The sequence below is a fragment of the Podarcis raffonei genome, chromosome 13 (genome assembly GCF_027172205.1).
Source record: "Podarcis raffonei isolate rPodRaf1 chromosome 13, rPodRaf1.pri, whole genome shotgun sequence".
Classification (NCBI taxonomy): domain Eukaryota; kingdom Metazoa; phylum Chordata; class Lepidosauria; order Squamata; family Lacertidae; genus Podarcis; species Podarcis raffonei.
The window spans coordinates 46,697,798-46,719,459 of record NC_070614.1 but is presented as its reverse complement, the minus strand read 5'-3'; the positions used below and the strand labels follow the sequence as shown (position 1 = coordinate 46,719,459).

Below are 21,662 nucleotides of genomic sequence, written 5' to 3'. Positions count from 1 at the left end.
TCTTTGTGCTGTATATATGGATAGTTACAGAGGACAATTTTTCTTTGGAGACTAGTAGCATGGGTGGATATTGCCATTGCATCTGCTTATGAGCATTTCTATTGGCCTTTAAGATCTGTGAATTGGGTATGTGCCAATAGATAGAATCTAGGGATAGGGAAGCAACCCAATTCAGTTCATGTTAAAATGCAAGCTTACTACACTTTCTGAAACAGTACATGACCCAAAACACAGCCGTCCTTCATAATCTGTGCTTCTCCCAATTTAGCAATGCCATTCTCCAGTCAAGTAAAACATACAATAATGCATATAGTGGGGAGAAGTGAGCATGAAAATCTATATCTTTAAAAAGCATGCAAAATTGGTTTTGAAATGTGAAGAGGCTAGATAAATGAGAAACAGAGAGAACCAGAAATTGACAGATTCACCCATCCCTAATAGAATCACCTTCTAGATAGAGCATCTCTCTGACCCGGTTTTGTAACTCTTTCCTATGTTTTAATGCAGGTGATGATGGAAAACCAAACAGTTGTGGTCGAATTTATTTTACTGGGCTTCCCCAGCATCCAAAAGGTGCGAATTCTAGTGTTTGTGGGTGTCTTGGTGATCTACACCTTGACTGTCACTGGGAATATTGTCATCGTGGCCACTGTAGTCCATGACACCACTCTACATAAGCCAATGTACTTCTTCCTTGGAAACCTTTCATTCTTAGGAATCATCTATGTGACCGCAACCATACCCAAACTGCTGGCCAACTTACTTTCAATCAAGAAATCAATCAGCCTAGCTGGTTGCAAAGCTCAAGCATTCTCCCATTTTTTCCTGGGGGCCACCGAATTCTTCCTTCTCACCGCCATGGCGTATGATCGCTACATGGCTATTTGCCACCCTCTCCACTACCATGCCATAATGAGCAGTAAGGTATGTGTTCAGCTGGCTTGTGGCTCTTGGCTTGGTGGCTTGATGACGGTCTTGGTGCAGACGATTCTAGTGTTCCGCCTGCCTTTCTGTGGCCCCAATATCATCAATCACTTCTACTGCGACGTTGGACCATTGCTGAAGCTGGCTTGCACCGACACTCGCCCCATAGAGTGGATCGTCTTCATCGTGGCCACCATTGTGGTCTTCTGCAATTCCCTGATGACGGTGGTTTCGTACATCTTCATCATCTCCACCGTGATGAGAATCCCATCAGCCTCTGGGAGGCAGAAAGCTTTCTCCACTTGCATTGCTCACTTGATGGTTGTCATCATGCTGTATGGGGCAATCATCTTTATCTACGTCAGGCCAAGCGGACATGCCTCTTTGGGTTGGAACAAGCTGGTATCCCTCCTAAACACCCTAGTCACTCCACTGCTGAACCCTTTCATATATACACTCAGGAACAAGGAAGTGAAAGATGCCCTGAAAAAGGGATTCACCAGGAATAAAGTATTTGAGGACAACAAATGGTAAATGAAAGGAGGATTATGCACAATGTGGATGGGATTGGGTCTAGTGGAACTTTTCACTGGGAGATGTACAGAACTCAGAAATCACATCTGATCAACCCAGATACTTGTGCTATTTTCCCCAGGTATGGAGGTGTCAGTTTATAATGGACAAGAAATGGATAATGAACAGTAGGCACCTGAGGTTTAGGGAATATACTATTACTGGGGGGGGGGGAATACACATGTGCTATGCCTGAGAAATGGGACATTAGATCTTAGCACCTTCATATACATACCCACTGTGACTATGAACTCAGTTAGGTGGCATTGGGCAACTCACTCATAGCTCAGCATGGTCCCTTTTCATGAAATGGGGACTTACTTTATAGAGATGTTTCGAAACTGGGTGAGAAATTAAAGATGTTGGGAGCTGACAAATGTGGAGTTTGGAACTGACAGGGTTAAAACTCCGTGGTGTCCTTTATCTGGGAGGAGGAGCTTGTCGCAGAGAAGTGAGTCACAGCGTGTGTCTGCTTTCAGACTTGCTTTCGATTTTGACTGAGACGCAGCTCAGCTCAGAGGCTGCGTGTGTGCTTTTGGAGCACGGCTGAGAATGCCTCCAAGTTCCGATGGAATGTGATGGATTTACTGCTTGTAAATAAACGCTTCTAGAGATAAGAACCGAACTGTCTCTGGACTTGATTTATCCCTCATCTCACACGGACACAGGACCGCTGCTACTCTGCTCTCCTGCCAGGTCAGCTCCCAAGCAGAGCCACGCAAGGGAAGCGTGACTGGACGCAGGGATTTTTTTACGCAAAGGTTATGGAAGTTTCGCGTTTCCTGACAAGTGTGAGAAGGGAGAAGGCTGCCAGCGTCGATTTGTTGTGATCTCCTGCCAGGAAAGGGCAGTGGGAGAAGCTGGAGAGAGAAGCCAAAGGCCAAGACGGGCGGCTGCTTCAGAGGTCCAGCTTGCTGGCAAACGTGTGAGTACGCTGAAGCCCCGGGGGGAGGAAGATGGCTGCTGCTCAGGAACAGCAGGGCCATGAGAGCTTCAATATCCCCGGTGAGAGGCTGAATGGGGCCAACTGGGAGGCCTGGTCAAGAAGAGCAAGGGGGTGGTTTGTGGCCACAGGGCTCTGGAGTCCAGTCCAGAAGGAGCCGGCCCCACCCATGCATGCTGCTGCTCTGCTGAGTGAGAGAGAGCAGAGAGAGCTCTGCATCTTGAAAGCAAGTGTGGATGCTTTGCTGTTGCCCCACCTGGAGGGCGTTAAAACGGCTCAGGCCGCTTGGCAGGTGCTGAGGAGTCTGTGCGAAGGCTCAGCAGGAGCCAAGGGCCGGGAGGAAGCCGAGGGCCAAGGGAGCAAGCCTCAGGCCGGAGTGGGAGCCAGACCAGAGGGGGCTAGAGGACGCCCAGAGAGAGCACCAAGCCCAGAGGGGGCTGGGACTGTTCCGGGAAGCTGTTTCTCTGCTTCGACACGTCTGTGTGCTGGAGAGCAGCTGAGAGCTGTGAAAGAGGGCACAGGCTGCACCCCAAGAAGGAGTGGAGGGGGCAGGCCAGGCAGGCCATTCCAAGAGCTCTGAGAAAGGCTTCGAAAGTTGTTTGTGCTTTGAGACGACGTCCAACAGCGCTGGGAAGCATCCGCTTGAGGCCCAGGCTGCCAAGGACACCGGCCGGCGTGGAATGTCAACAAAGCAGGTTCCCAAGGCCAGTTCCCAGCAAAGACGTGGGAAAGCAGCAGGCCAGGAGGAAAAGAAAAACAAGGCGTCTTATCACCTCACAGCTGCGATGGTGTCTCTGAGAAAAGGCAAAAGCCTCAGTCGGGGGGAGGCTGTGGCCATGGCAACCGATGGGAACGTGAGCAACGCCATGGCATCTTTGGAAAACAGCCAGAGACACTCTTTATCTCTTCTTGTCGACTCGGGAGCTTCTCACACTCTCGTCAAATCAAGAGAGCTCCTACGGGACTGCAAGGCTCTTAAAGCTGGACGTTATGTCACCTTAGCAGATGGGTCTCAAAGACCACTGACTGAATCTGGGTTTCTATATTGTTCTTTTATAGATCATTGGGTAGAAGCTTTTGTGGTCCCCGAGCTTGCCCACTCTCTTTTAAGTGTGCCAGCTCTTATGGCTGCTGGGTTCGATGTTCTGTTCTCTAACAATTTGTGTTCCTTCTACAGGGATGGAAAGAAGATCTACAGTGTCCAGAGAAGAGACAGGCTCTTTCTCGTGGAGATGCCCATTGAAAATGGGACTGGTGGGAAAATGGGGCTGGTGGAAAATGGGGCTAGTGGAGAGTCCATTGAAGACGCCCAAGGGCAGTGTGCTAATGTCCCACCACACCATGATTGTATACACTTATGGCACAGGAGGTTTGGGCACGTTGGGTGGTCATATGTGAGGAAGGCCACAGGCAACACCATTGGGTGTAGGTTCAAGGCATGTGACAGATACCTAGATTGTCAAGCCTGTAAGCAATCGAAGGTCACAACATGCACATACCCCAGGTCAGAGAGAAGAACCAGCAAACCCTTTGAACTTGTGCATGCAGATTTGTCGGGCCCCATGCCGACACCTTCTTTAGCTGGATCTAAATGGGTTCTAGTTTTGGTTGATGATTTTTCTAGACATTCTTGGGCTTTTGCGCTGCAACAGAAGTCAGAGGCAGCTGCACTGATCAGGGATTGGATCACAGCGGTAGAGCTACGGTTCTCTACCAGGGTGATTTCCTTTCAATCTGATCGGGGGGGGGAGTTCACAGGTTCTGCGCTGCAATCGTTTTTCAGGCAGAAGGGTATCAGTCATCGACTGACTGCCCCCTACAGTCCGCAACAGAATGGGGTTGCAGAGAGAAAATTTCGCACACTACAGGAGTCAGCGAATGCTATGCTGGCAGACTCAGGTCTGCCACAGCGCTTTTGGGCCGAGAGTTATAAGATGGCATGCTTTGTTCAGAACAGGGTGTTCAATTCAAGTGTAGGGGACACACCGTACTTTCTGCTGCATGGGAAGCAACCTAAAGTGGACTTCCTGAGAGTGTTTGGCTGTGAGGCTTGGGTCCTCATTCCAAAGGCCATGCGCAGAAAGGGTCAGCCAAGGTCCAGGAAGATGATCTTTGTAGGCTATGAGCCGGGTTCAAAGGCGTGGCGTTTCGCATACCCTACTGGCAACCAGTCCAAGCTGCTTATTAGCGGCAGTGCTGAGTTTCGCGAGCAGAGTGGGTGGAAGTGTCTTCACGGGAATCCAGATGTTCTGTTAGACTCAGATGAGGAAGAGGAGGAGGACGAAGCTGAACCTGTTGCTGAGGTGCACAGTCCACAGCCACAGAGTCCAGAGCCGGGATCTCCAAGGGAGAGGCTCCGTATCTCTCCAAAAGGGAGTCCCAGGACCCCTCCACAGGTCTCTGTCAAGTCTGAGCTAAGGAGTGAATCATCCTCGCCAGCAGGACCAGCTGTTCGCCCTAAACGGCGCAGCAGGTCAGAGGGGGATGTTTCTGAGGGTGGTAGGGTTGATCCAGGTGATTCAGGCGCAGTTCCAGAATTCACGCTGAGGAGGTCAGCAAGATCAACCAAAGGGAAGCCACCTGAAAGGTATGAAGCCACGAGTGTCTGGGTTGGTGTGGCTAGATGTGAACCTGAATCCTTTGAGGATGTTCAGAAGTTGCCTCGGGAAGAAGCCAGCAAATGGCATGAGGCGATGCAGAAGGAGATGAACTCAATGGAGTCTCTTGGAGTGTTCTCACTCACACAGCTGCCGGCTAACCAGCAAGCTGTGAGCTGCAGATGGGTTTACCGACTTAAACCCACAGAAGCAGGAGAACCACAGTATAAAGCGAGATTAGTGGCCCGTGGATTCACACAGAGAAGGGGTGTCCACTTCACAGAGGTATATTCGCCGACCTCAAGGGCGGAGACTTTGAGAACGCTTTTGGCGATAGCAGCACAGAGAGGTTGGAAGGTGAACCATTTTGATGTAGATGTCGCCTACCTGAACTCAGATCTCCAGGAGGAGTTGTACATGCTTCCTCCTCCAGGGTTTGAAGTCAGTGAGCCAGGCGTCGTGTGGCGGTTGCACAAATCCATCTATGGATTACGGCAATCTGCCAGGAATTGGAATATGTGCCTACATGAAGCCTTAGAAGAGCTAGGTTTTAAGAGATCTCTTGCAGACAATTGTCTTTACATTAGAGATTCAGGCTTGCAACAGCAAGTGGCCCAGGTGTTTGTTGATGACATCTTGCTCATGGCAAAGACAGGTGAACAGGTAGAGAAGTTTGCTAAGGAGCTTGGAAAGCGGTTCAAGCTAAAGCAACTTGGAGATGTCAAGTCCTATCTAGGCGTAGAGATCACAAGAGCAAGTGATGGAAGCTTTTTGCTTCGCCAGAAAGGTAAGATTGAGCAGTTGCTTGAGAAGTTCAGGATGTCTGATTGTGCAGGTGCCAGATCACCCATGGAGACTGGGTACGTGAAGGAGTGTCAGCAAGTAGAACGCGTGGTGTTCGAAAATACTGAACTCTTTCAGTCAGCTCTGGGTAGTCTGTTGTATCTGTCACAGTGGAGCAGACCAGACATAGCGTTTGCTGTCAATCTGCTCAGTAGAGAAGCTTCAAGTCCTAGTGTGCAGGCCTGGAATGGTGTTAAGCGGGTGCTACGTTACCTGCAAGATACCAAAGACTTTTGCCTCAAGATGTCAGCTGAGGGTGATGTCAAGCTGACCGCCTGGGTGGATTCGGATTGGGCTAACCTTGAGGACCGCAAATCAGTGTCAGGCCTAGTGGTGAAGTTTGGGGACTCAGTGATTGGGTGGAGGTCCCGGAAGCAAAGTCTCATAGCGCTTTCATCTACTGAAGCTGAGTTCAGTGCGCTATCAGAGGTTTGCAGAGAACTGGAGTTCTATGTGTGTTTGGTCGAGGAAATCTGTGGAGAGAATTGTCTGCCCGTTGTGGTGCATGAAGACAATCAACCATGCCTCAAATTGGCTGAGACAGGGCAATTCAAGGCGAGGACCAAACATTTGGACATACGGTTCCGGAATGTATGTCAGAGCGTTCATGAGGGGCTAGTTGCTCTGAAATACTGTCCCTCAACCAAGAACCTCGCTGATGGTTTCACAAAACCATTAACCTTCCAGAAGCACGAGGAGTTCTGTGAGGGTCTGTGTATGGGGAAAGCATTGTTGGCTATTGTCCCCAGATGCAGGACAAGAGGGGGTGTGGAGTTTGGAACTGACAGGGTTAAAACTCCGTGGTGTCCTTTATCTGGGAGGAGGAGCTTGTCGCAGAGAAGTGAGTCACAGCGTGTGTCTGCTTTCAGACTTGCTTTCGATTTTGACTGAGACGCAGCTCAGCTCAGAGGCTGCGTGTGTGCTTTTGGAGCACGGCTGAGAATGCCTCCAAGTTCCGATGGAATGTGATGGATTTACTGCTTGTAAATAAACGCTTCTAGAGATAAGAACCGAACTGTCTCTGGACTTGATTTATCCCTCATCTCACACGGACACAGGACCGCTGCTACTCTGCAGAATTATTCTGTGGGCAGAATAAATTTGTGGCAGAAGCATAAGGAATAGTTCGAATTTTTATGTACAGTTGGATATTTTTTTTAAAAAAAGAAATCATCAAATTGTGTTGGATTGTCAAATTATTGTTGCATTCTTTGGAAGATGAATGGAAAGAATGGCCTACAAAGATCACATAAAGCATTTTTACTTCTTTATTGATAGATCATGTCACACACAAAGCATATATGACTGTGGGCAAATTCAATTTTGGCTTTCTTATTGTGAATGATTATTTACTTTTGTGCTATGGTTGTTTTCATGCATTTTTTACAACTTTTTTTTTAAAGTGAAATAAATAAAATAGAACATATTAGGTGGAATTCTTTTCCATAAAATGACATGAATAAGGGAAGATCTGTGTGACAGGAGATGCCTGGAAGTTGTCACCTCCTAAATATTATCTAGAAGGAGAGGTATATATGCTTCCAGAGATGGATTGCTCTTTATCAAGGGCAAGACAACTGGAATGATCACCAACACCAGATGTAACATTAAGGACTAAAACTTTAAGGAATTGTGCTTGAGCTAGATTCTCTCTCCTCCTTCCCCTTTCCTGTTTCCTTATGTGTCATGTCTTTTTAGTTTGTGAACCTAATGGAGGAACCATCTTAGAACTTACTCTGTAACCTGCTCTGAAAACATTTTTTTTTTAAACTAAAGGGTAGGGTGTAACTGCTGTAAATGAATAAAATAAAAAAATGAAAATCTTTTATAGAATGTTGCAGTTTCCCCCCTGCACTAAGGGTGTGCTTGTGTGAATGTGACAGTTGTAACATAGCCATAGGGTGGCCCTGGCAAGGCTTCAGTGTTGGATATGATGACTTGTGTAGTCTAATGTGGTCATGGGATATTTGGGCAGGTTTGCCACAAGTCAATTCCAAAGTATTAAATGATGCTTCTCTAATTCATGATGTGTATATTGCAGCAAGAAAATAGAAAATATGTGCATCCTGATTAGTAGTAAAATCCTACAAGATCAGATCAGAATTCACCAGGTGATTCCTAAAAGCTAATAGCAATGAGGATGTCAGACAATTATATCAGAGGTGTTTGATGGTGCCTGCCTTAACTTATGAAATACTTCACATTATGGGAATGTCTGAATGGGTTTTTAGTCCTCATCCTGTAAATAGAGCATATACGCAAAGATCAGCAAAAATTGGAAGCTAATGAGATTGCAAAGAAAGTCCTCTAATCCTCTAAAGTATTTTAGCTGCTTTGGGGTTTTTTCTTTTATGAAATAAATAAGGTAAAAAAATAAATCATCAAAAGAGTTAATTGTGTCTGGAGTACTTTGGATGAGTTTGTTTTCTTCTTCAAAAGAGTTGATCCTTCACAGATAACATGCCTTTGTTGATTAATTTCTGCATTAATTTTCTGCTTTGTGGAACAGAGAAAGTCTTCACTATATTTCCATCTTGAAGACTTATGCTATTGAAAAAGCTCTGAGAGCTAGAAATCTTCCACAAATTGGGCCCTTGATGATTATGAAAGCTCTTAAGGTTTTTAAATCTCTTGGGTTTGACAAGAATCTGAAATTGCCCTAAGATGCACTTGACAGTTCCAAAACCACTGAGAGTGGATGTTTGTGTCTGAATGGACAATTTGAAGAGAGAGAAGTGACTTAGACAAGAAAGCAACTCTTAAACTCAATATTTCGTAATTACTGACTAACTGGAGATAACTTATCCGTACTTCAAAAAAAAAAAAAAAATCAAGATCCTTAGTTACTTTTAGGGTGGAGATTATTTGCATTGAAAGCTCTTGTCCCTCAAAGTTATCTGGATGTTTTGCTTCAGATTTAATTGGTAGAGCCAACTACATCTAAGGCAACCTGGTATTACCTAATTATTTTATTTCTTAAAATTTATTTACCATTTGATTGTAAAACCAAAACCAAAAAATACTTCATATCTATTGTTTATGCCTCTGCTGTTCCAGCCTATTGGTATGTATTTATTTATCAATGCATTGATAACATGACTTTTAGCCATAATTTCTGAGGGGCTTCACAACCCTTTTTAAAAAAGCAGAAAAAAGCGATACAATATATAAATTAAATTCAAGTTAAATTAAGGAAGCATTTGAACATCCAGTTTTGAGCAGTATGGAAAATACCATTAAAAGGACACCTAGTTCCCATTAAATATTGGGGTGTGTGAGAGAAGTGTCTCCTTGAGTCACATGAGAGGGTCCAAAACAAATGCGAAAAAAGGGGGTTTCACTCCATTTAGAAATAGCAGCATTTAAAATATCTAACAAAGTGGAAGATGTTCATCTCTCTGCTTCCCTTTTTTCTCGATCCTTTTTCCATTTGTGAATCTATGGGACTCTAAGAAGCTTCTCTGAATCTTTTGTTAGCACCACTCATTTACTAGCAGTCATTATGACTTACTAGGTTTGAAGTTGATCATATCAATCAACAAGCCAAGGAGAGCCACGTCAGCTTAGTAGGATGTCAGTCAGTCCTACTAAGGTGAGTTGTTTTCTAAATAGTATTCAGTAAAAACTACCTGCTAACCAGAAGGTTGGTGGTTCGAGCCCATCCAGGAATGGCTGTGAGCAGGATTCCTGTATTACAGGGGCTTGGAGTAGATGACCACCAGAGTCCTTTCCGTCTCTATGTTTCTATGATTCTATGAAAAGGCTAAACAGCCTTAGAAGACTAACAAAAAAAAAATTGTGCATGAGCATTCCTGGGGGCAACTACCTTTATCAGCTGTGTTCATCAAATGAAGGTCTTAAAATATATTTGCTAGAATAACATGTGGTTCTGATGATGCAGCAAGAGCTCAGCTTCAGTTTGTTGTTGTTTAAAAAGTATGTTCCATTGCAGAGGGCAAAGAATGGATCCAGAGACCAACAACCAGTCATCAGTGAAGGAATTTGTTTTCCTGTCTTTCCCAGCCCACCGTGAGGTTCAGATCTTCTCCTTTGTGGTCCTGCTTTTCACATACCTGATCACCCTCATGGGAAACGTGGTCATCCTCTCCATTATATGGACTGACCTGCGACTCCACACTCCTATGTACTTCTTCCTCAGTAATTTGTCTTTTCTGGACATCCTATTCACTACCGTGATTGCCCCCAAAATGCTGTCCAGCCTCCTGGCTGAAAAGAAAACCATTTTGTTCACAGGCTGCATCACTCAGACATATTTTTATTTCTTCCTGGGAACGGTGGAGTTTATCCTCTTAGCAGTCATGTCCTTTGATCGGTACGTGGCCATATGTCATCCATTAAGGTACACCATCATTATGAATGGACATGTGTGCTTCCTTCTGGTTCTGGGCTGTTGGGTAGGGGCTTTCCTCTCAGTTCTTTGCCCTACAGTTGTTGTCTCCAGACTTCCATACTGCCGCCACAACATCAACCACTTCTTTTGCGACATTGCACCTCTGCTGGAAGTAGCCTGCATGGACACTCACTTCATTGAGCTCCTTAACTTCCTTCTGTCTTCCTTGGTGGTCCTCAGCTCATTGGTGCTCACTGTGGTCTCTTACAGCTATATCATCTCCACCATCCTGAAAATCCCATCTGTCCAAGGGAGGCAAAAGGCCTTCTCCACCTGCGCCTCTCACATCACTGTGGTCACCATCGCTTATGGGAGTTCCATCTTCATGTATGTCCGTCCAAATCAAAGCTACTCTCTGGCTTTTGATAAGGTTGCTGCCATCCTGACCACAGTGGTGACTCCTCTTTTGAACCCTTTCATATACAGCCTCAGGAATGAGAAGGTCAAAGAAGTTTTGAGGGAAGCCCTAAGCAGGACATTTTGCTCTAAGGAGGTGGTTTCCTGATTCAGGCTTGTGTGCCATTTCTTCCCAGGTAAGGAAGTTAAGGACTGGGAATACTCTTTTGGACTTTGGAGGTTAACACCTTTGGAGCATCAGTTTAAACACATTTACCTGGGAATATGTACAACTGATCTCAATTGAACTTATTTCACTGGACATGCATAGGACTGTACAGTTTGGGAGTTACAGTATACCATGGGATTTAAGATCATACAGGACTACCATACATTTAAAGCACATGACTTCCATTAAAGTGTTACACCTCACAGAGCTATAATTCCCAGAACCCTTAACAAACTACAGTTCTCAGGATTTTGAGGGGAGATGCCATGTGCTTTAAATATGCTGTATATGCAGCATCCAGCATTTAGTAAGCTATCTGTTTGACTCGCAATCAATATAATGCAAGGTTTTGCATTGTCAGCTCCACATCTCTAGAACACCCTTTTGCTACAGACACATCAAAATACTCCAGAAGCCCTCAAATTCTTGTTTGGCCTAGTTTTTAGCAATTCAGATTAAGCAGGTTAGGGTAAAGAGCTGGTTTCCATCAAATATAGTATGTTATAGAACTGATTTGCCAGTACAGCTATTCCTAGGAAAAATAGCCAGGATGTGTGTGTGTGTGTGTGTGTGTGAGAGAGAGAGAGAGAGAGAGAGAGAGAGAGAGAGAGAGATTTGGTCTCTTCATGTATGTGAGACCCAATGTTCATCCCTTGTCCTGAGTAAGCTGGATAGTGGCAGTCTTAAACATTGCCCTCATGCCAATGCTGAACATGGAAGTGAAAGAGGCTCCCAGGAGTGTGATATTGAAGAAGACAGAGTTCCTTAAAGAAGTTCTTGAAAAAATGTGTTTAAAATTGCAAGTGTGATGTTTCCTACCTATTGCTACTAGTAGCACAAGAACGGGGGGCCTTCTCTGTAGTGGCCCCCCATCTATGGAATACTTTCCCCAGGGAAGTTCACATGGAATCTTCATTATACACCTTTAGGCGCCAGGCAAATATGTTCCTTTTTTCATCAGCCTTTGGTTGATCCGACTGACAGACTATGCCCTTTTAAAATGTGTTTGTTTGGTTTTTTTGTTGAGGGGTTATTGGGTTGTTGTTTTCATATTGATTATATATATGGTGGTTTTTATGTTGATTTTGCTCTGTGAACCACCCTGAGACCTTCTGAGTATAGGGCAGTATATAAGTTCAATTAAAAAATAGTACTACTACGAACACCAGCTCCCTCGGCCTGAAAACAAGATGAGCACCCCATCCCATAGTCGCCTTTGACTGAACTTAACTGTCCAGGGTTCCTTTACCTTTTAACTTACTTTGTGCTACTACTAACTTCTCCAGTGAAAGAGAAGGTGAGCTGTGGGTTACCTTTTTAGAGGAGGATTCTGAGAAATATTTTTTGGATAATGTATTTGGGGCACATATAATATTGAAGCTGCAATCCCAACCCCATTTACCTGGGAGCAAGCCTCACTCCATTCCATGTGAATAACATCTGAGTAGGCATGGTTAGAGCTGCAGTGAATTTTCAAAATGGCAGTGTGTTGTTGTTGTTAATTGTTTATTAAGGTTAGTTTTTTACATCATGCACAAATGCCAAGCAGTTTCCTTTCATTTGTGGAATGATTTGCACCTTTGTGTACATGTCATTTAGTGAATACCATTTAATTCCTTCAAACTTGTGGCTTTGCTATTGGAATTGTCAGTTACTACTGCAAGCCACTGTGGCTGTTCTTTGTGTACTCTAAGACCCTCTGTATTCAGTATATACACATTAGAGGCTTAAAATGCAGCGAGGTCTCTTTCAAGCTGCATTTTCATGTACACATCCAAGATGGAGTGAAGATATCTTCACCCAACATGCATTGCCTGTTTGGTTTCCCTGTCTTTGCCACACACACACACACACACACACACTCCCATGCTGGAACTCCTATTCACGAAACTGCCTTCTGCACATAGATGCTCACCTAAGCATGCACAACAGCTGTTTCAGATGAACAGACCTGACTTAAGTACAATGTGAACAAGAAGTAAGTGATAATGTGTACAAAACTAGGATTGCAAAAATAGGAAATTGATTGATTGATTTTTGCAAATGGGGAAGTTAAACCCCTTGTTGAATTCCTCCTATTTAAACGAATGAAATGTTTAGTTTTGCCCAAGTGTGGCCTTATGTTGTCCATATACACTTCTGAGAACAATGGTTTCCTTGGATCATTCTGTGTTTCCAGATCTTAGACAAGAAAAACCACACACACACAACTGATGCAGTCTTGTTCTGATGTTTATATAGCCGACCTCTGTAAGTTGTGCACTAGGGTGAATTTCATATGATCGAATATTTAACAGGCATACAGTCTTGCCGAAAAGAGGGAGGGAAAGGATCAGCTGAAAAAGGCAGTATTCATGATTTGTCTAATGGCCCTTATTAAACCATCAAACACTTGATAGGGATGTTGGAAGATGCATTATAATGAGTCAGACCACAGGTCTATTGAGATCAGTATTGTCTACACTGGCTGCAGCTCTCCAGGGTTTCAGACTGGGGTTATCAGTAGCAGTCAGTGTGGTGGGGCAGAGCCACATTTCTTTTAATTCCCCTAACAGACACTTTGTGTAAATCGGGTCCTCCCTTAAAAAGGGCACGTGTTGCAGTGAGGCCTGGCAACCAAACCCTGTGTTGTGGGTGGGTACGATTGGATAGCCACAACACCCGATTGGTAGGTCCCTTGATGCAGGGTTTGATCAGGCCAATGGGAGGCAGCCAAAACGGATCAAGGGACCTATATATATATACCTATGCACATGACCCAGAGCTTCCTCTTTCGGTGCGTGCATCAGAACACCCGCCCACCTCTCCCTATTTTCCATGGCTGTGTGCTTGGCCTTGTTATGCCGTCGTCTGTCGTCTATCGTTGGGACAGGGGCACTGCAGGAATTTCCCCACTTGGCTGATTGGCTGGTGCCATTTGTGTTTCACCTGCCACGTAGCAAATCGTCACAGCTTGTAAGGTTGTGGAAAGGCTCTGGTTCAGGTGATAGGGATGGGGGAACGCTCCCACCATCCCTATGTGAAGGGTATTTCATTAAAGGAATCCAGGGACTCAGTGGTTTGGTCAACCCTGTGAGGGGGTTGTGCCTGTGCCGGAGTCCAGGCGGATATCTGGGTGGTGGACATAGCCTGTTCCCGGCTTTCCGCCTATCCGGGTTTTCACCCTAGACTCACCTATGCTGGTGCCCTGGGTCAGCGCTATCTGCAATGGTGCAGAGAGCTAGTCGAACCAGAGCCTATGCAACCACTCACTTGCTGTAATCAATAAAGTTATGGCCTAAATTCTGCCAAAAACCAAACCAAAATTTGAGTCTTGTCTGAATTTATTTAATGGGGAGGTTTAAAGGTCTGAACACGCAACATCTTGTCTGATGAAAATATGTTGAGATCTCAAACGCTTCTCACAGCTTGGTGACATTTTGCTTGTATCTACTAAAGATAGTGACCAGCTGTGGACTCTCTCCGCCTCCACACACTCTTATGAACCAACATGACCAACTTCACATTTTGGGCATTCTGAATATTATGTCAAACTGTAGATGGTTGCTTGTTAAGCCAGCTGAGATTCCAAATATGGATATTTGCCCATCTGAAGAATACAGAAATGCACACATGCACACACAGTCCAACTTCACCAGGCTTCTGCCTGACATATTTTATCTAGAGAAAACTCTACATAACTCTAGTTTGATCTAGATTCATCAATATTGAGAATACTCATGAGACAACCCTTCCCTCTTGGACATCATTCTCATGAGAAATCATGCATATCCAACAAAACCATGTGTTATATTATGTTGAGAAACTTGACGAAATAGCCTCTCATGAGAAATGCTTGGCACGTGGACAAATTGGTTGCTTGGAAGATCAAAGAAAATAAATGACCTGCTCAAAAGCCGTCCTTTCTAATGAAGATTCTCTATTCCTGTGGAACTGTAGTAAGGATAAGCATTGTGTTATCATAGCAATTTAATCAAGTTGAAGCATTCATGTAGAACACAACTTTGTCATGTGATGGTGAAAATAGGTGCAAGATGGGGTCTAAAAAAGCCAAGAGGCATTGCAGCGGGTGTTATTCTTACAGAGTTTCAGCCTGTTGAATGTGTTGAAGACTTTCCTTTATTTTGTATCTCTCAATTGCTTTCATCTCCAGAATCATGAGACATTCTTTCCCACAATTGGAGTAGACATGTAATAAATCTTTTAAAAATAAGTAGAGTAGTGACATTTCTAATATATTGCATATACTGTCCTGGTTATTCATAAAGTGTTATGCACTACTAAAGACTTCCTTTTTTAAAAAAATAAATTTTATTCAAAATTATAACAAAACATATTTTCCAAAAACATATCCTTATTTCCCCCCCATTTTTCCTCCCCCCCATAAAACCCACCCCCACCCCACCCCCTGACTTCCCTCAGTTCCAGTCTTTGGTTTCTCCAATAATGCTATTTTCTGCATGTTACAGAGTTGTATAGATCCTCCAACTGTTTAGCTTATTATTATCAGTAAAAAAAATGGGAATGTTTATTCAAAACCTGCCAAGGAGTCCAGTTCGCTTTGTTGCATCTTCAAATACTTTGTGAAAGGTTCCCATTCATCCTTAAAGTCACAGTTATCCTTATTTCGTAGTTTATGTGTCAGTTTTGCCAGTTCTGCATAGTCCATCAATTTTTCTTGCCATGATTCTTTAATCGGAGTTTCTTCAGTCTTCCATCCTTGAGCTACCAGAACTCTCGCGGCCGTTGTCGCATACATGAAGATGTTTTTCAACTTTTGTTTTTAACATTTGCTAAAAAACCCGAGGCATTTTTGTTGGGGATTGTAGGGAAAGACCTGCCAAGACTTCCAACACCATGAAAAAGGAGCTACCATGAGCTATCGTTGAATAACCAGGAAAAATGATAGAGGATTTCTTAGCTGATGGCGTAAAAGTGATGACAGAACTTTAAAACAAAATTCCATAAGGATCTATCTTCATTGATGGTAAGTTTATTTTTCTTCAGTGTTTCTGCCTATTATGTTCAGGATGAATTGCTATTTTCTCCATAGTTTACTATTTTTGACTCTTCACGTGGCTTTCCATTTGTCTTCTTTTGCAGCCTAGGCCAGTTTAATTCTGTCAATCTGGAAAAAATCATTATGTGTGTGTGTGTGAAGTTTTGGACATACTTTGAACCACCTCAGAGGATTATTGGAGTAGTTCTGCTGTGATGACCATATCAAATACCTCAACGGTAGATGAATTTATTCTACTGGGAATTCCTTTCTTCCATGAGCTACATAGTATCTTCTTTGTAGTAGGTTTATGTATGTACATTATAACTATCCTAGGAAATGGGTTCATCCCCATCATTGTAGTCATTGAACAAAAGCTTCAGACACCGATGTACAAATTCCTGAGCAATCTTGCTTTTCTGGAGATCTGCTACTCCACAACAGTTGTCCCTAAGTTACTACAAACACTAATAAAAGCACAAACCACGATTTGTTTCTATTGCTGCATGACTCAGAATCTGTTCCATTTTATTTTTGGCGGTACAGAGCTTTTAATCCTCACTGTGATGTCCTTTGACCGCTATTTGGCCATATGCAAGCCTCTTCAGTACCCCATGATTATGACCAAGAATGTTTGTATTCAGATGTCCTTGGCTACCTGGTATGGATCATTCATCATTATGTTTCTTCAGTGTGCTATTATGTGGACGTTGCCTTACTGTAAGTCCAATATCATTGACCACTTCTACTGTGATTTTGGCCCATTGTTAAAACTAGCCTGTTCTGACACCAGCGTCAGTCAGTTACTGGGATTTATCAGTTCCATTGTGTTTGTCATCATGACCTTGATCTTCAACACAGTGTCCTACATCTTCATCATTTCCTCTATCCTTCGGATACCTTCAGTCAGGGGTCGCAAGAAGGCATTCTCCACCTGTACATCTCACCTGATTGTTGTTTCTATACTGTATGGAGCCTTGATCTTCATTTATGTCAGGTCCAATGTCCTTGCCCAATCTCGCCTGAGCAGAGTAGTAGCAGTTTTGAACACTGTCCTCATTCCAATGCTAAATCCTTTCATATATACAATAAGGAATGCAGACGTGAAAGCTGCTGTCAGAAGTGCTATCCATAAAAAGAGTGCAGCCCTCAAAAAATGATTTTTAAAATGTGCTTCAAAAAACTGGCTGGTAAAAGTTGTCTTGTGAGAATCCTGAAGATTGAGACAAAGAAAATCTTAGCTTAGTGTTAAAGGCACACTGTAGGGTATGTTCAAAAATATAATGCACAATAATGGTAATATTATAATAGAATTTGCTGCAGTATAGATCTTTCACTAATGCCAGCCATATTACAGTTATTACTAACTATGATTGCCAATTGTGTCTATTGTTATTATTGCTATTAGTGCTATTGTGTCGTTGTTATTATTGGGTTGGAACCAAGGCTAGTTCTACTAAGAGGAGACCCATTAAGGTTAATGAACATGACTAACTTAGATTCATTAACTTCAGTGGGTGTACTCTAAGCAGAACTAGCATTCTGCTTGGCTGTACTCCTGGATCCATTGCTGTTGCTTGAAACTCAGGTAGCCTCAGTGGCTCAGAGTGCCTTCTATCAGCTTCAGCTGGTGGCCCAGCCTAACTTCTGTTGTCTGCTCTGGAACCCTCTAGGTTACATTACTGCTATACATTATATGCGCAACTGCCTCTGAAGACAGCTCAGAAACTTCAGCTGGTACAGAATTTAGCAGCCAGGTTGCTCACTAGGGCAAGAAGAAGGCTGCCCTAAACAAACAAACAAACACTTAAAACATCAATCAACATCTCCTTAGAATTTCAGTCCCACACCAATATTCTGATGTTTGGTTCACGTTACCAAGTGAAGTCTTCAAGTAATTTTAACACTGAGAGTTACTCATCTTCTATTGTTTCATGCTCTAAAGTGATGTCATTTATTTTAAATCAGTTTTTATATTTTTGCATGATCTGGAAAACCTTTTAGACTTGAACAGTGCAGTGCAAATGTATGTAAACTGATTAAAGAATATGTGTGTTTGTGCGACCCAAATTCTTCAGTTGTTGTTTGTTGTTGGATAGAATTATGGGACAACATAATTTGTTGAAAGATCCTTATTAAATCACGAAAGTGACACTTTTATTTAGTCATGACCTATGGATTATTTTTATAAAAAGAAACAACAGCTCTGAAAACTAAACCTTATTGCTACTAATTAACTCAGGGGCTGGGGGATGGAAATAGCATTGGTGGAAAAGCTCCCTTTATCTCTGGTCCCACCATGCCCCTAAAATGCCCCCTTTATTTAGGGTTGCCATATTTCAAAAAGTGAAAATCTGGACACAAATTCACTGCAGCTATTTCTGACCGAACACTGCTTCCATAAGTCTTCTATTTTATCCAGGTGGAAATTACCATGGGTAATTATTTTTCTATTGTTTGTTCTTTCTTCATCTAAATCATCTCACTCAACAAACAGGTGCTTTCCATATGTTTTGCACTACAAATTTCAACAGCCCCAGTCAGCATGGCTGATGATCAGGGATAATGGGAGACATAGCCAAGGGGACCAGATCTGGGAAAGCTATTCTAAAGTATTAGTTAGCCTTTATTAAGGAAGTCTTGAAATTCCCCAAATGGGTATTCGGCAGATGAGTAAGCCACCTTCCCATCTGCCTTTCTCATGTGAGTTTGTAAAGTTTAATCTGCAGAAAACTTTCTACCTGTTAATGAATCTTGTTAATAGCCATTGGAGAACCCTGCATTATTGGAAGTTTGCCATGTCCCTTGAGAAACATGAAGACTCCTGTGTTCCAAGACATACTTAATAAAATGTATTTTAAGTCCCATGTTCAGAGATTTGGACAAGTGCTTCTTGTTAGAAAGTGGACAAATGGAACAATCAATTGCTTGGAAGACAAAAGTGAGCAAATAACCCCCAACCAAAGCTGTCCTTGATAGGAGAGAATGTATATTCTGGATAAGCTGTCAAGAAGGACAGCTTGTTACAAACTGACTGTACAAACTGTAACATTCAAACATTTTAGGAAAAACCTGCATTTGAATCATTTATCCCCATCCAAAATGTCTCTAAAAACAGAGAATGGAAGATGTACAGCAAAAACACTTAGGGGTGAGTGGAATCCCTATTATTTAAGTGTGGCTAATTTTACAAAATTTCAGTGTGGAAGCCCGTTTGAAATTTGCTGAAGGTTGCCTTTTAGTGTTTTGGTTATCAATTCTTTTTCCATTTATTTATTCGTTAATGGCTGGTTGCATTGTATTTTTCCTTCTTTTGCAGCACATTTCTTCTCCTAATTCAAAATCATGAGGAACTTCCCATTATTGAAATAAGTGGGTAATTATCCACCTAACAGTAAGTGGTGATATTTTCAGTGTATGCAGATCATGTGAATATTTCACTAACACGAAAAGTGTCAGAGAACTTCAAAACTTTGGTGTAAATTTAATGTCATGGCCTTAACCCCAAATATCCCCTTAATTGCTGAAAATGTCTTTTTACTTCCCTTGTGTCTACAAGTGTTTTTAGCAAGTAACCTGGACTCAGGTTACTCTCCACCACCCAGCATTACCAATAGCCAGGGATGACAGAAGTTGTCACTTTAGTTGGTCTACAGACCATAAACATCAAATATGGTTGTAAAGCATTCACCACCACTGTTTTAAGGTTTTGTAAATTATGTAAGTGGGTATTTATTATTTGTGTATTTATTAAATTTATATCCTGAATTTTCAAAGCAAACCATAAGGTATCCATAAGCAGCATATTTGCTTTAAATGTTCTTAATTATTTGGTTAACAGTCTTTCTCTTCCTTCCTTCCTTCCTTCCTTCCTTCCTTCCTTCCTTTCTTTCTTTCTCTTCTATTTTTCCCTAGTCAAAAAGTCTGCTGTCTAAATATGAAAACAATAACATCTTGAGCTGCTGCATCTTTGAAAGTCCAATAAATCTACAATTTTGCTTGATATATACTGTTGGTACTTCCAAGGAAGCCTTCCTTCATGAGTTCATTTGTTCATTCTTTCCCTTCTTTCTAAAACTCCTTTTGAGATTTAATTAAAATGAATCACATTGCATCAATTTTAGAAGTTCTACTGCTATTTTGAGCATCCTCAGTTTAAATGACTTTTAACTGGTGGTACATAGTTAGGTTTGTTTTTTTTATAATAATAATAAACTTCCACTACAGAAATGCCATTCCCACCCACCCACCACCCAACATCCCTAGGCAGTCTAGTTCTATATAAGCTTGCTGCTTGCATCCATCTATCACTGTGTTAGCAGCACCGAAGTGACCTTCATGGAGCGCACGTTTAGGCAGTGTGTATGGAGGTCCTGGACTGCCCAGATGACAAGACCCCCTTCTCAGCCTCACTGATATGGTCCAAAGGAAAGCAGAGTGATACGTTTGGCACCAGATGCCTGCACAAGTTGCCAGAAGATGATGTACAAGGTGCCATCCAACCATTTTAGGGATTCCACTCTGGGTTTGTGTGGTGTTTTCTCCTTAGTATTTTCTTCTCCTGAAGATATCCTGCAAGGCAATGGGGGTTTAGGATCAGAGTTGTCCTTCTCCTGGATGGGAACCCAGGGTCCTTCTTATACATGGACATTTGGGATGTCCTCCAAGACACATCTGAGGATTATTTGATGGTAATTTCCAGTGATGAATACATCAACAGTGACTGAATTTATCCTTCTGGGGTTTCCTTTACTACCTGATCTTCACAGATTCTTCTTCGTTGTGGGTTTATTCATGTATATTGTAGCCATCATTGGGAATGGCTGCATCCCCATCATTGTGGCCTTCATACCAAGGCTTCAGACACCAATGTACATCTTCTTGAGCAACCTTGCCTTTCTGGAGATGTGCTACACCACTACAGTTGTACCTAAGTTGCTGCAGGCCCTTTTAGAAACACGGACCACTATTTGCTTCTATTGTTGCATGGCCCAGAACTTCTTCCACTTCACGCTGGGAACTACGGAGCTTTTTATCATCACAGCCATGTCATTTGACCGCTATTTAGCCATATGCAAGCCACTTCGGTACCCAATGATTATGACCAACAATGTTTGTATTCAAATGTCCCTGGCCACCTGGTATGGGGGATTTATTATTATGATTTTTCAGCTACCCATCTTGTGGACGTTGCCGTTCTGCAGTTCTAATGTCATTGACCACTTCTACTGTGATTTTGGCCCCATGCTAAGCATAGCTTGTGCTGATACCACCCCCAGTCAGTTGCTGGAACTGTTGAGCTCCATCCTATTTATTCTCTCAACCTTCTCTTTAAACATTCTGTCTTATGTCTTTATTATCTCAACCATACTTCGCATACCCTCTGCATTAGGGCGCAAGAAGGCATTCTCCACCTGTGTGTCTCATCTGATTGTGGTGTCTATTTTGTACGGTGCTCTCATCTTTGTGTATGTGAGGCCCAGCGTCCTGCACCCATCCCCAGGAACTAGGGTTGTAGCAGTCTTGAACACTATCCTCACCCCAATGTTGAATCCTTTCATATATACCATAAGGAACACAGAAGTGAAAGAGGCTGTCAGGAGTGCAATCCATAAAAGGAGGTGGATCCTGAAAGAAGGCATTTAAAATGCATTCCAAAGGGAAGAATTGGTGAAGTTCAGATTACTGATGGAATTATGCATATGGATTACTCCTCATTCCTATTTCTCTCATTAATCTCAATGAGAAGTGAGGTTCAAATCAAATACCTTTTTTGGCATCACAGTATAAAACATTTAAAATCACTG

At 42.9% G+C, this 21,662-nt stretch overlaps 4 protein-coding genes across 4 annotated transcripts; all 4 read left to right on the top strand.

Moving 5' to 3' along the window:
* The first annotated feature begins 513 nt into the window (after positions 1–513).
* On the top strand, positions 514–1,458 carry LOC128399121 (olfactory receptor 6X1-like). Its single transcript, XM_053360381.1, has one exon. The coding sequence runs from the start codon at positions 514–516 to the stop codon at positions 1,456–1,458; it is 945 nt and encodes a 314-aa protein (XP_053216356.1).
* An 8,384-nt stretch (positions 1,459–9,842) lies between these two features.
* Positions 9,843–10,796, top strand: LOC128399120 (olfactory receptor 6M1-like). The gene has a single exon (XM_053360380.1). The coding sequence runs from the start codon at positions 9,843–9,845 to the stop codon at positions 10,794–10,796; it is 954 nt and encodes a 317-aa protein (XP_053216355.1).
* Positions 10,797–16,014: 5,218 nt separating this feature from the next.
* Positions 16,015–17,035, top strand: LOC128400758 (olfactory receptor 6X1-like). Its single transcript, XM_053363219.1, has one exon. It carries the CDS (start codon positions 16,071–16,073, stop codon positions 17,013–17,015), a length of 945 nt encoding a protein of 314 aa, XP_053219194.1. The 5' UTR covers positions 16,015–16,070; the 3' UTR covers positions 17,016–17,035.
* A 3,095-nt stretch (positions 17,036–20,130) lies between these two features.
* Positions 20,131–21,662, top strand: LOC128400634 (olfactory receptor 6X1-like). Its single transcript, XM_053362968.1, has one exon. It carries the CDS (start codon positions 20,560–20,562, stop codon positions 21,499–21,501), a length of 942 nt encoding a protein of 313 aa, XP_053218943.1. The 5' UTR covers positions 20,131–20,559; the 3' UTR covers positions 21,502–21,662.

Bases quoted from the DNA above. Each gene is read 5' to 3' on its own strand.
- LOC128400634 (XM_053362968.1), top strand. From the start codon at position 20,560: ATGAATACATCAACAGTGACTGAATTTATCCTTCTGGGGTTTCCTTTA.
- LOC128400758 (XM_053363219.1), top strand. From the start codon at position 16,071: ATGACCATATCAAATACCTCAACGGTAGATGAATTTATTCTACTGGGA.
- LOC128399120 (XM_053360380.1), top strand. From the start codon at position 9,843: ATGGATCCAGAGACCAACAACCAGTCATCAGTGAAGGAATTTGTTTTC.
- LOC128399121 (XM_053360381.1), top strand. From the start codon at position 514: ATGGAAAACCAAACAGTTGTGGTCGAATTTATTTTACTGGGCTTCCCC.